Source organism: Rutilus rutilus, assembly GCF_951802725.1.
Source record: "Rutilus rutilus genome assembly, chromosome: 16".
Taxonomy (NCBI): domain Eukaryota; kingdom Metazoa; phylum Chordata; class Actinopteri; order Cypriniformes; family Leuciscidae; genus Rutilus; species Rutilus rutilus.
This window is the reverse complement of record NC_140224.1, coordinates 28,834,145-28,847,290: the sequence shown is the minus strand read 5'-3', so window position 1 is coordinate 28,847,290 and position 13,146 is coordinate 28,834,145. Positions and strand designations below refer to the sequence as shown.

Sequence of the window (13,146 nt, the reverse complement as noted above, 5' to 3'; positions counted from 1 at the left end):
ATATATATACACACACTTTATATATATGTGTGTGTGTACACTGAGACATGTTTGTTGAGCATCAAATCAGAATATTAGAATGATTTCTGAAGGATCATGTGACACTGAAGACTGGAGTTATGATGCTGAAAATTCAGCTTTGACTTCACAGGAATAAATTAAATTTTATATAGACAACCGTTATTTTAAATTGTTATAACTGTTTTTACTGTATTTTTGATCAAATAAATGCAACTTTGGTGAGCACAATTGTGCATAAAAGCATTAGGGACATCAGATGAAAAGGTGAAGTTATATTTTAGTAAGAGATTACGAAGATAAACTTTTTTTCTTTGGAATAGCGTGCACTGATGAATTGTTCTCAGTATTAACATGTATTTAAGTGCTGTATGTCTATGGTGTATACTTCTAGTCATAAACTGTGATTCATCATAATTTAAATATTAGAGGTTTGCTGTCATTGTGTTTGTGAATATCCACTGCCTTCCCTATAATCGCACAAAACCTTTTGCACTTAATATTTTCCCAAAGTTTTTGCTATGCTTACATGTCAGTCACGGTGTGTATTCGGGTACATATTGTTTCAATATTTTAGAGCTTATTCTTACAAAACGATATCTGATGTTTACATCCTATTAAAGCATTTATTATCATTGTTACTGCTTCTGTATCTTGTGCGACCCAAAGGTTAAAGATCATTCTGCATGCAAGAAAGAAACCTCACGACTGACTGTCACAGTAGGAGATTTTAACCAGATCCCCATCTGTATCAGGCCTCTTAGTATGTCCCCAATGTATCTGTTACTTAGCAACACAGCTCTTAATTTAGAACTTTCTTTAATCCACATAATAGGTCAAGCTTGTTTTCACTGGGGAGAAAAGATGTGATCAGAGCACTAGTCTCATCTGGTTGTAATAAATGGGACATAATAAATATACTTTTCTCTTGTGAACTGAATCATTAAAACATGGCTTGCATTGATTAGATGCCCAGCCTCGGGCTATCTTGCTATAGGTTACTACCCAGCAACCAATTCATCTATGTTGTTCTGCCTTGCTGTTCAAGCGGCAGCAAAAAAACAACTAAGCCTAAAGAAGCCATATTGTGTTCTGAATGTATTCCGTTTTGTCAACGGAGTTTAACGTGCTGTTTTTTAAAAAAAGAAGAAGCCAAAACTGTTAACGCTGATTACAGCCAACATATTCTAATGTTCCCACCCCCAACATGATCAACGTCTGTGGCATACTGCGTTTATTGCGTTTTTGCCAGTAATACGTGGGAGTGAGAAAAGCTTTTCTCCCGTGCGCTCGAGCTTTGTGTCGCTGTCACTGTAGATTAAACGCACACAATGCATGTTGCTTTCTCAGCTGCTGCAATCAACTTAGAGACTGAGGGGGAAACACTTCTGGGTCATTCCGTGTCAACTCAACCAGAGGCTCAACTAACCGGCTCAAAAATTCTGAAGACAAGACAAAATATGAAATGTCATGGATATTTACTGAGTAGCCTAATTCACTATTTTTTGGAGCCATTAGACAGATATGTTCTATGCAATTGTGTTGATAAAAAACACTGCTACATTTCTAGTTTAAACATTATTTGTTCTTCAAATATGCCTTTTTAAATGAAAAAAATATCAGCTGTATGCAAAGTCACCCACATTTGGTTTTTGACCACTGAAAATGTGTACAATTTACTCACGGAGTCGCATCTCCATATCTCTGGGATTGAACCAGGGCATTTAAAATAAAGATTCCAAAAGGAAAGTTCGTTAAGAACCAGAATCTAAATGGATATTAACATATCTTTAAGACTTCTTGAGTTACAGGCGTGCAAAACACAAGAAGTGCTTTTTGCCATTTTTGAACTGTCACCGTTGCATGGCATATGATGAAACAAAGATGGCTAAAGTCAACAGATTTAACTAATAGACCTACCAATTTCTGTGTAAAAATAAAATAATGATGCTTCCATCTTTCTAAAGTCATTTTTACCCCCCTGTAATTTGACTCCAAATCTTTGGTGAAAATTGTCATTTTGACGAATCTTCAAAGTAGTGGATTACTAAGTAAATATACATCTGTGACTGTGACATTTAATATTTTGGCTTTCATCACTATTTATGTTAGTCTTTCTACAGAAAAAAATATGACCAAAATCAAATATTTCGTTGATTTGACTCAGAATGACCCTTCTGCCCTAATATTCAGATTAATAATCAACCAATAAGCTTTTTTATTGTTCATTTCGTCCCACAAAATCAGAAATATGCTAGCAATAGTATGATTTCCTGTACTTCCTGACCCAAAGTTTCTGTTCTGTGTAACAGCTGCCAGTTGTCACCATTGTAAGGCCTACAAAATCATTCAATTGATTTAAAAAAAATTATAATTCATATTTCACACACATTTATTTGTATGGTACCATGAAGATCCTTTAGCATCCAAGGAAACTTTTTATTGCACTAAATAGTAGAAAATGGTTCTTAGTATATAAAAATGTAAGCCTACATTAAGAAAAAAATTGTTCTTTTAAGAACTTTTCACTTGATTCAATATTGATTCATTTGACTAATTATCAGGTACAGTTTAGGGCCTACATGTTAAGGAAACAAATCTCTCTCAACTAATGCTGTAAACATACATACCTTTCAGATGGTATTATTAAAGATTAATATTAACAACTTATTCCTACAATATTGATATAATGTAGTTTTATAACAAAGTTATAATATTTTTGAAACACTTTAATTTAGGGTCAAATTATCACTATTAACTAGTTACGTATTTGAATGCATATTATTAGGAAACTGTCTGTTTATTAATACTTATAATAACACATAATAATGCTTTATTCTGCATGACCATATTCTACATCCCTTAATCCAACCCAATACCTAACTTAACAGATACCTTACCAACTATTAATAAGCAGTAATTAGGAGTTTATTGAGGCTAAAGTCATAGTTAATAGTGAGAATCAGACCCTAATCTAAAGTGTGACCATAGTTTTTTAACGATATGACGAGTAAAAATATAATAAATATGTAATATAGTGCATATATTTAGAAAATGCTCCTCTCTTGAGTTCATTTTCCTAACATGCTATAGTCATTGGCTTTACGAAAGCTGTTTTATTGACGTCTTCCTGCTTTTGAAATACTCATTAAACAATTACATGAGACATAATACATTTCATTAAGATATACTAAATCTTTTAACATACTTTCTTTTGGTCATTCGTTTATTTGGTGCTATAACTAGTAATAAAGAGGAAGACAGATCGGTCCAGTCTGTTTTGCCACGCTAAACACGTTGAATATGCACTATAAACGCGATATTTTAAAAGTAGGCTTTTATTAAGCTTATAAAGAAGTGGAAAAATTACTCACCCTCTGCTTTTAAACATTTTAGGTTAAAAAAATTCCCAATGGAAACAGTTGGATGGGCATATTATAAAGAATTTAATTGTTATATCAACTTTATCAAGCCACAAATGATCAAACAGAAAAGCATGATTTTAACAGTCTAGTAACAGTTCACTGCTTAAAACATCTAAATGATCATAGTACTGTTGAATTTGTGCTGATTTTCATGCTGTGGCAGAGGAAGTTCACAGCTCACCCAACAGGTCAGCACATAAATCAGGGAATAAATATAAAGCAAAATGCTTATTTTGTCCGTTGGCCCACTGGCTCGATGCTGGGGGGTCGATTTGTAAAGGGGTGCCACTGGCCCTGGATGCTGGGACTGTCCGTGTGGAAGGGTTTTCGAATGCGGATGATGTCCAGTCCTGACTGGTTGGACATCTTGGTTATAAGTTCGGCAATCTGCTGAGATGTTTTGTTGGTGACCATCTCCTCCTTCACATTACCGTTCACTGCATAGATCAAATCAAAACAGTGAGCACACTGGTATTTAATATATATCTGACAACTTCAAATTGTATAAACATTTAGTCATTACTGCAAGAAACAACAATATGGTGTACCTGTAAGCCAGCAGAGCAGATTAAATCATTTTGATAAATTATCAGGAAAGGTCAGACTTACAATATTCCGCTACTATTTTAGGAATTCTGCAGGACTGAGGGGAGATGTAAACCACAGTTCCTGGGTTATTTTTGGCAAAGTCCACCACACCTTCCTCAATGAAATCTCTGGAGGAATATATATCATTAGAATTAAAATGATTTACAATAAGCGACACAAATCATGCACAATGTCAAAGGATGTCACTGAAACGTGCTACTCAAATTAAATTACCCCACAAATATCTGCAACGTGAACTGTATTACATATACTACACCACAGCAAAATAATAATACAAAAATCTTTATACAAATTTAACAGACTTAAAAATAATTAATAAATAAAATGTCATATATTAAAATAAATACTCATATTTTACTATTATAAAGTTTTTAGGTTTTACTTCTTGAAAATTATGACTTTATATAATCTATGATGTTATATTATCTCGGATACACAAACAACACTAAAACATACAAATAATCAGATATTCACTCTCCATACAGAGTGATCACACAGTTTATGTACAATGTTATTATACATGATCAACACAGTTGATGTAAACCCACCTGACTCCTAAAGAGCCCTGTCCTTTCTTTGAGAAGACGAGAGAGATTCGCTTTAGCTGACAAACATAGCGGCCCACTCCATTGTGAAGAACGCTCTGTAAAAAACGACTCGGTGTTCCTCGAGCAGTCATGTCCACCTCTTCAGAGCTGCAACATTCAGTTCAACTTACTACCTGATTGTTGTCAGAATTGGTTTGAATAATATCACGCACGTTGAATTATTAGATTTAGAGGACAGCCGTCAGAAGACATGTGTAATGTCAGGTACGTTACAAATTGTCGTCCGGGTGGAAATAGAAGCTGCGCATCAGAAGTGATTGAAATATTGTAACAAACAGAAAGTTCCCAATAACTTTATTACAGGGAATTTAACCATGACAGCTTACTTTTTTTCTAAATGTATGTTCATTACGATTTAAAGCTACACAGTCTAATTCGCTTTGTCTTAACACACTACAGCAAGAGTTTCATGTTTCACACGGAAGTATTTTGGAGCTCGGACCAGTGGGACATGCATACACATGATGCAGTTTGGCGCGCTTCATACAGTTTAGTAAGTTTATGTCAAATATTTACGCTATATGCGTTTCTTACACATATTTCCCGCCAAAGTTCCTCTTCACTAGCTTCATTACTTTTATAGATACACGTATATAATACATTGTTGAGTAATTACGTTAGGGGTCATGCATATACTGTATACAGTTATTTTTGGTGACGCTTTATAATAACTTTAATTAATAAATCCGTTGCAAGCATTATAATAGTTCATGTGCATTCATATATGAAAATATATTTTCATGACATTTGCAACTATTTTAATGCACATCTACTAATGACCTGTTATACATGAATGGATTAATGATTTATATGTTATTGCTGTTATGGAGTGCATATTCATGATCTCATCTAAATGTCTTAATGTACTGGAATTCACAGTTTAAATACTGAAATTATTTTATCACAATATCACAGGAAAGTGTCTGTTTCAGACACATTTTTAACTGCATATTGTAATTGAGCAAATTGTCTATAATCAATGCAGGTCTGATGTTCTGAATCAACAGCAAATGTGGAGGAGCAGGTTTCTCAAGGGGGCAGGCTGTCTCTTGCAGGGGATGAGCTGTAGTCCCTGTAAACCCTCTCATCTTTCTCTCTGGAGATATCTATCTTTTTGCCAGCCCTGCCTCAATCCAGTCCTGCAGCACTCTTTTAGGGCGCCAACCTTGTTTTGTTTCGCAAACCGATTAAGACCCGCTGTTGCCTTATATTTCTGCAGAACGTTAAGAAAAGATGCAAAGTCTATAATCGATTTCCCTGTCCAGCCCCTCACAGTGACTGATATCAAACAGTATCTTCGTTCTAAAGATATCCCTTTCCATGATGGCTACAGCTGCTTACATGCTCCGAGTATTTTTCTGGAACCAGCCCCTGAGGGATCTGGAAGAGAAAACTACTCGCTGTTTATCGATAAAACCACCGGACAGTTTCTGTGTAAAGAGACTTTAGTGGAGGGGAGCTGGGAGGACCTCCAGGATTGCATTGAGGTGATGTTGAATGAGGGTCAGAAGTCCATCAGCCCTAATGTGCTGCTGGGTTTTCCTGAGAGCTTGGAGGAGCAAGAAGAAATAGAGATGGAGATGAAGGAGGTGCAACGAATTTGGAGCAGCTCCGTGCCATTTTCCGACCTCCTGGAAGAGGAAGTGCAGCTTGTTAAAGCCATGTTCCAGATCGGTAAACTCACCAATGCCACACTGAAGAAATTTGGGGTCAGGTTCTTCAAACCCACTAAGAGTCTGGTGTTCCCCTGGTTTAGTGGACGTGACTCGGGCCTCCGGGGTGTTAAATTGCTTTCTGCTGCCGTGAAAGATGATGGACGGGTGGTCTACACTGAAGCCACAGTACCAAAAATCTCCAGCTACCACAACCTCTTCGGCCTGCCTTTGATGGGACGGAAAGACGGTGAGGTTGTGCTCACGGGACGCGAGGTGGACAGCATGGCAGTGAGTCAGGCTACCGGTCTTCCGTCTTTGGCCTTGCCGCGGGGTGTAAGCTGTCTGCCCCCGATCCTCCTGCCTTATCTGGAGCAATTCAAGAAAGTCACACTGTGGCTTGGGGGAGATATGCGCTCCTGGGAAGCCTCAAAAATATTCTCCAGGAAACTTGGACTGAAACGCTGCTCTCTGATCCGGCCAGGGGAGTTTCAGCCGTGCCCCAGTGAGGCTTTGGCCCAGGGCAGGAACTTGGTGCGAATTGTCAAGGCTTCCATCCCTGCTGCCCACAAGTCCATTGTGTCCTTCAAACAGCTACGGGAGGATGTGTACGGGGAACTGGCTAATGTGGAGCAGGTGGCTGGTATACAGTGGTCTCGATTCCTTGAGCTTAATCGAATCCTTAAAGGTCATCGCAAGGGGGAGCTGACGGTTTTTACAGGTACAGTCTGACAGTCAACGCAGGATTGCTATGTTTTGCTTTTAATTACACTCTAACCATTTGTCTTCAAAGGTTTTTATTATTTATTAAATTATATAAATGTAAAATAATCATATTTATTATTATATGAATTTGTAAAATATAAAAATAAACAAATGAAGTATAAATATATGCATAAATATATAAACAATAAATATTACATTAAAAAATAATTCTTGTGTATATTTGTATATGCATATATTTATACTTCATTTGTTTATTTTTATATTTTACAAATTTATATAATAATAAATATGATTATTTTACATTTATATAATTGAATAAATATAAAAATAAACAAATGAAGTATAAATATATGCATAAATATTATAGAAACAATAAATATTACATTAAAAAATAATTCTTGTGTATATTTGTATATGCAGGCCCCACGGGCAGTGGAAAGACCACCTTCATCAGCGAGTGCGCCCTAGATCTGTGCATGCAGGGTGTCAACACATTATGGGGCAGCTTTGAAATCAACAATGTGCGCCTGGCCAAAATTATGCTGACCCAGTTTGCCAAGCAAAGGCTGGAGGAGAACCTGGACCAATATGACATGTGGGCCGATAAGTTTGAGGATCTGCCTCTCTACTTTATGACTTTCCATGGACAGCAGAACATCAAGTAAATCATTGCCATTCTTTTATTAAAATTGAATACATAGTTTGATTGTAAATAGGTATTGTATTGCAAGTCATATGGATTTGTAATGTAGGCTCTTACAGTGCTGGTCAGAATTATTTGCCCCCTTGGTAAATATGATCAAAGATGGCTGTAAAAAATAAATCTGCATTGTTTATCCTTTTGATATTTTATTAAAAAAAATGAGCAAAAATCTAACCTTTCATTGAAGTAAAAGAACTGAAAGTGGGGGGAAAATCACATTATGAAATAAAGGTTTTTCTCCAAAATGTGTTGGGAACAATTATTTGCCCCCTTTTATTAAATACTTTTTGCAACCTCCTTTTTCCAAGATAACTGCTCTGAGTCTTCTCCTATAATGCCTGATGAGTTTGGAGAATAACTGACAAGAGATCAGAGAGCATTCCTCCATACAGAATCTCTCCAGATCCTTCAGATTCCCAGATCCATGTTGGTGCGTCTTCTCTTCAGTTCAGCCCACTCATTTTCAATAGGGTTCAGGTCTGGGACTGGGATGGCCATTGCAGATGCAGATGACACATTTTTGTTTTGATTTTGATATTTGTTTTTGGATCACTGTCCTGTTGGAAGATCCAAACATGGCCCGTTATAAGATTTCTAGCAGAGGTTGTCAGGTTTAGATTTTTTTATCTGTTGGTATTTGATCGAATCCATGGTGCCATGTATTTGAACAAGATGTCCAGAAACTCTTGTCAGGTGTTCTCCAAACTCATCATGCATTATAGGAGAAGACTCAGAGCTGTTATCTTGGAAAAAGGAGGTTGCAAAAAGTATTTAATAAAAGGGGGCAAATAATTATTCCCAACACATTTTGGAGAAAAACATTTATTTCATAATGTGATTTTCCCCCCACTTTCAGTTCTTTTACTTCAATGAAAGGTTAGATTTGTGCATTTAAAAAAATATATATATCAAAAGGATAAACAATGCAGATTTATATTTTACAGCCATCTTTAATCATATTTACCAGGGGGGCAAATAATTCTGACCAGCCCTGTAAATAGATTATTATATTTTCCTTTTGCAGATGACCAGCTTCTTCTCATGATATTTAAATATGAAATGCCATTTTTATGTCTGTACAGGACTGTCTTGGATACCATGCAGCATGCCGTTTACCTGTATGACATCAGTCATGTGATCATTGACAACCTGCAGTTTATGATGGGCCAAGAGAACCTGTCTCTGGACAAGTGAGGCAACAATTTTAATACGCTATTTACTCAGAGTTCCCATGGTCCTGAAAAAAATGGAAATATAGAGGAATTTCAAAAGTTTGGAAAAATCATGGAAATGAATGGAATCTTAAATAGTCATGGAAATTCTATAGTGCTCATTGCTTAGTTATCAAGTGTTTCTTCAGCTTGAATTTTTTATTTCTGAGTCAGACTTCTATAAAATATATATATTTTAAAATCCTTACCAATTAATCAAATAATTACAATTGTCCCAAACGTGTGGGAAACTTTATTCATAATTAATATATGGATTACTAATGATAATGTATTCTTACAAATGATTTTTCTCAGATTTGCAGTACAAGACCACATAATTGGAGCATTCAGGAAGTTTGCCACAAACAGCTGCTGTCACGTGACTTTAATTATCCACCCTAGGAAAGAGGAGGATGATAAAGAACTGCAGACAGCATCCATCTTTGGCACAGCCAAGGTTGGTAGATAAAGGCCATCTCTGCATGTTTATTCCTCTGCAACTTCAGTTGAGCTGTAAACTTGGTATCCAGATTTTAGATAGATAATTCTTTATTGTCATTGTACAATTTACATACACCGAAATTTTACATGCTTAGTTTCCATGTATAATACATTTTTATGTAGTTAGCTCACTTAAAGGGATAGTTCACCCAAAAATGAAAATTAGCCCATGATTTACTCACCCTCAAGTTATCCTAGGTGTATATGACATTCTTCTTTCAGACAAATACAATCGGAATTATATAAAAAAATGTCCTGGCTCTTTAAAGCTTTATAATGGCAGTTAATGGCTGTATATTCCTGTATAGTCCATCAAAGTGCATCCATCCATGATAAAAGTGCTTCACACGGCTCTGGGGGTTAATAAAGGCCTTCTGTAGAGAAGCGATGTGTTCGTGTAATGAAAAATGTCCATATTTAAAACTTTATCGACTAAAATAACTAGCTTCCGGCAGACGGCCATACGCATCGATTTACGGCGAAAGAGTAACCCTAGACCTTGACGCACAACGTAATGACGAACGCGGGCCACGCATAAAACAAAACACCAGCCACGAATTAGAAGTCTAAAATGAGAATTTTTAAATTCTCTGTTTGTTTGAACCGCAAGAGGCATCAAAGCTTACGCTACTCCTACATCCTACGTCATACATGCGCCACGGGTTACTCTTTTACTCTTTTGGCGTAAGCCGACTTGCGTATGGCCGTCTGCCGAAAGCTAGTTATTATAGTCGATAAAGTTTTAAATATGGATATTTTTCTTACATGAACACATCGCTTCACTTCAGAAGGCCTTTATTAACCCCCAGAGCAGTGTGAAGCACTTTTATCATGAATGGATGCACTTTGATGGGCTATACAGGAATACACAGCCATTCACTGCCATTATAAAGCTTGGAAGAGCCAGGACATTTTTTAATATAACTCTGAATGTCATATACACCTAGGATGACTTGAGGGTGAGTAAATCATGAGCTTATTTTCGTTTTTGGGTGAACTATCTCTTTAAGGACTTGTTTAGTAATATTTTACCAGAAAAGGTTTTTGTATTTTTATCATATGTAAATGTAAAACATCTTATATAATCTTAACTACTGTACTTTTCTTTCTTTTTGTTTGGTTTTTATTTTTATTGTATTTTTTGCCATGAAGATAGCCTCAGATGCTGATATGGCATTAAAACCTATACTACTACTACAGTATAATAAAATCTACCAGGTCTAATGTATAGTTTTCCTCATATCAGGCCAGTCAGGAGGCAGATAACGTGCTCATCCTTCAGGAGAAGAAGTTGGTGACGTGTCCTGGCCGGAGGTCCCTTCAGGTGGCCAAGAACCGCTTTGATGGGGACGTGGGGATCTTTCCCTTAGAATTTAATAAAGCCTCGCTTACCTTCACTGCTCCTGTGAAAGGAAAGCAGAAACTTCGTAAGGTGACAGGGGACAAGAATAACAGCACAGAGGAAACAGAGGAGATTGAACTCAAAGAAACAAGTGAGAAACCTGTCAAGTCTGCAAAAGCCAAGACCAAGACGGTTAAGGGCTCAGCAGCAGGAAAGGGTTCCACAGATGGAGAACGAAAAAATCAGTAGCTCAGAGAAATCATTGTTTGCATGAATTCAAATAAAATGTGTAATACATGAAAATGTAATGTTATGATGTTAACACACTTCATTGTTTGTTTATAGAGGTGGTTCTGGGTGGATAGTTAGTATTTTTAGACCCCCTTACATTTTATGCAATGTTTAATACATACAATGTTTTATATGCACCAAAATGAAACAAATTATTTTTGTTTAAAAATTGTTATTTGGTGGTTTTAAGAAGCAAAAAAGCACTTAAAATATCGTTAGCCTCATAGCATAATTGCCTATAGGTCTTTTTTTTTTAAATAGGACGTAGGCAATTATGCTATGAGGGTAACGATATGAGACAAGACCCATGAAGCTGCATTTGAAGGGATCCAGCCATACATTTCATTAATGTAAATAAATTTTATGTAATGTGAAACCTGTAATGTGATCTATTTCTGTTTCATTGTCACACATAAGCTATTTAAAGAAGGCTGTGAAAACTGTAAATAAAGTGTTTTGTAGACAGTTATGAAAGTAGAATCTTTATAAATCAGTGGTGGTTTAAAATGAGGTCCTCATATTTAAAAAAAAATCAAATATTATACTCTGATAGCATGTTTTATGTGTATACGTTGTGTGAATATTCCCAAACTATCTGACAATGCGATCTCTGGGTTATGCATTGTAATTTTTATTTAAAAAGAAAACACGTCATATAAAAAAAAAAAGATTGATAAACATGTATTTGGAATGGAATTTAATACGTACTTTGGGTGTCTTGTTCATTATATTTATTTTCATATAAAAGCAACAGAACTTAAATTACATCCAGTTTTTTTAGCAACACTGTGCACGAGCGTGAATCCCGCGATATCCATCTTTGATCTCGCAGGTGTCAGATCCACTGCGAGAAGAGAGAACTGTCCGGGTTGCCTGCACTTTTTTCACTCCTCTGCAGCCGCCTACCTTTGCATACATTACAGGCGAGGCAAGGCACATCTCAAACAAGCCTAATGTCTAATAAGGAGAGAAGTCAGGGAGAAGTTCGACTCTCAGTAAACTTCCGGCTTCTGAACTGGTTGCAGTTCCACTCTGGTTCCATACGAGGGCGCTCACAGGACAGGAGTGCAGAATGAATGGAGGTCTATGGCGCTATATCATCTCAAAATCCACTTTTCTCAGGATATAATTTTTTTGTCTAGTAATTTGAATGTTGTATTCGAAAGGAGATGCAAAGAAATTACACATTGAGTCACTTATTTGCTTTAAAAAGTCTTTTAAAATGTATATGACGTCATACACATTGTACGACCTTTGGTGCTTTCGCGCTTTGCACTTTCTTTTCTCTTGAGGCATCGACAACACATCTGACACAGGTAAATACACGTGCTAGAAGAGTTTTTTGTTTGTTTGTTTGTTTGTTTCTGGTCCCGCTTCGGATGCCACGATGCCATCAAGCGGTAGCCTATCTCTGGTCGTTATCAGTCCTTCACTGACCAATCAGCGTTCATCAGCAGAATGCTAGCAGAGCCCGTCTACGGAGAGCCTGTCCACTCCCTATTAAGCCCTATTGTACCGAATTTTGGTTGTAGTACCACCAGAGTTCCACTGGGGGCGCTCGCCATGAGTGCAAAATGAATGGGAGTCAATGGGGCTAGACGGCTAAATTTGTCTTTTTCACCCAATTGCCGTTGAGAAATCTCAGATGTGATTGTAGATTTTGCAAGTTCAACATGGGTTTTAGGTCGAAAGATGAATGAACGAGTACTTATGTCGTTTTGATTTCTTACAGGTTGAGTTGTTGTTGCCCATAACACGCTAGCATTCTGCTAATGACGTCAGCATTCTGACGTCATTGACATTTTGAAAGACTTTTTTAAAGCAAATAAGTGACTCTAAAAAATCTAACACCCAGCAATGTGTAATTTCTTTGCATCTCCTTTCGAATACAACATTCAAATTACTAGACAAAAAATTATATCCTGAGAAAAGTGGATTTTGAGGGGTATACCGCCATTGTCCTCCATTTATTCTGCACTCGTCCTGTGAGCGCCCTCATATGGAATCAGAGTGGAACTGCAACCAGTTCAGAAGCCGGAAGTGTAGTGAGAGTGAAACTT

At 36.7% G+C, this 13,146-nt stretch overlaps 2 protein-coding genes across 2 annotated transcripts; one reads left to right on the top strand and one right to left on the bottom strand.

Moving 5' to 3' along the window:
• Window positions 1–3,116: 3,116 nt before the first annotated feature.
• Window positions 3,117–4,741, bottom strand: mrpl43 (mitochondrial ribosomal protein L43). The gene is made up of 3 exons (XM_084434427.1): window positions 4,601–4,741; window positions 4,053–4,159; window positions 3,117–3,880 (listed from the first exon to the last, which is right to left on the bottom strand). The coding sequence occupies exons 1-3, from the start codon at window positions 4,729–4,731 to the stop codon at window positions 3,672–3,674; spliced, it is 447 nt and encodes a 148-aa protein (XP_084290553.1). The 5' UTR covers window positions 4,732–4,741; the 3' UTR covers window positions 3,117–3,671.
• Window positions 4,742–5,038: 297 nt separating this feature from the next.
• twnk (twinkle mtDNA helicase) lies at window positions 5,039–11,762 on the top strand. Its single transcript, XM_084434419.1, has 6 exons — window positions 5,039–5,153; window positions 5,646–7,033; window positions 7,459–7,699; window positions 8,824–8,931; window positions 9,268–9,409; window positions 10,700–11,762. The coding sequence occupies exons 2-6, from the start codon at window positions 5,671–5,673 to the stop codon at window positions 11,042–11,044; spliced, it is 2,199 nt and encodes a 732-aa protein (XP_084290545.1). The 5' UTR covers window positions 5,039–5,153; window positions 5,646–5,670; the 3' UTR covers window positions 11,045–11,762.
• Window positions 11,763–13,146: the final 1,384 nt, after the last annotated feature.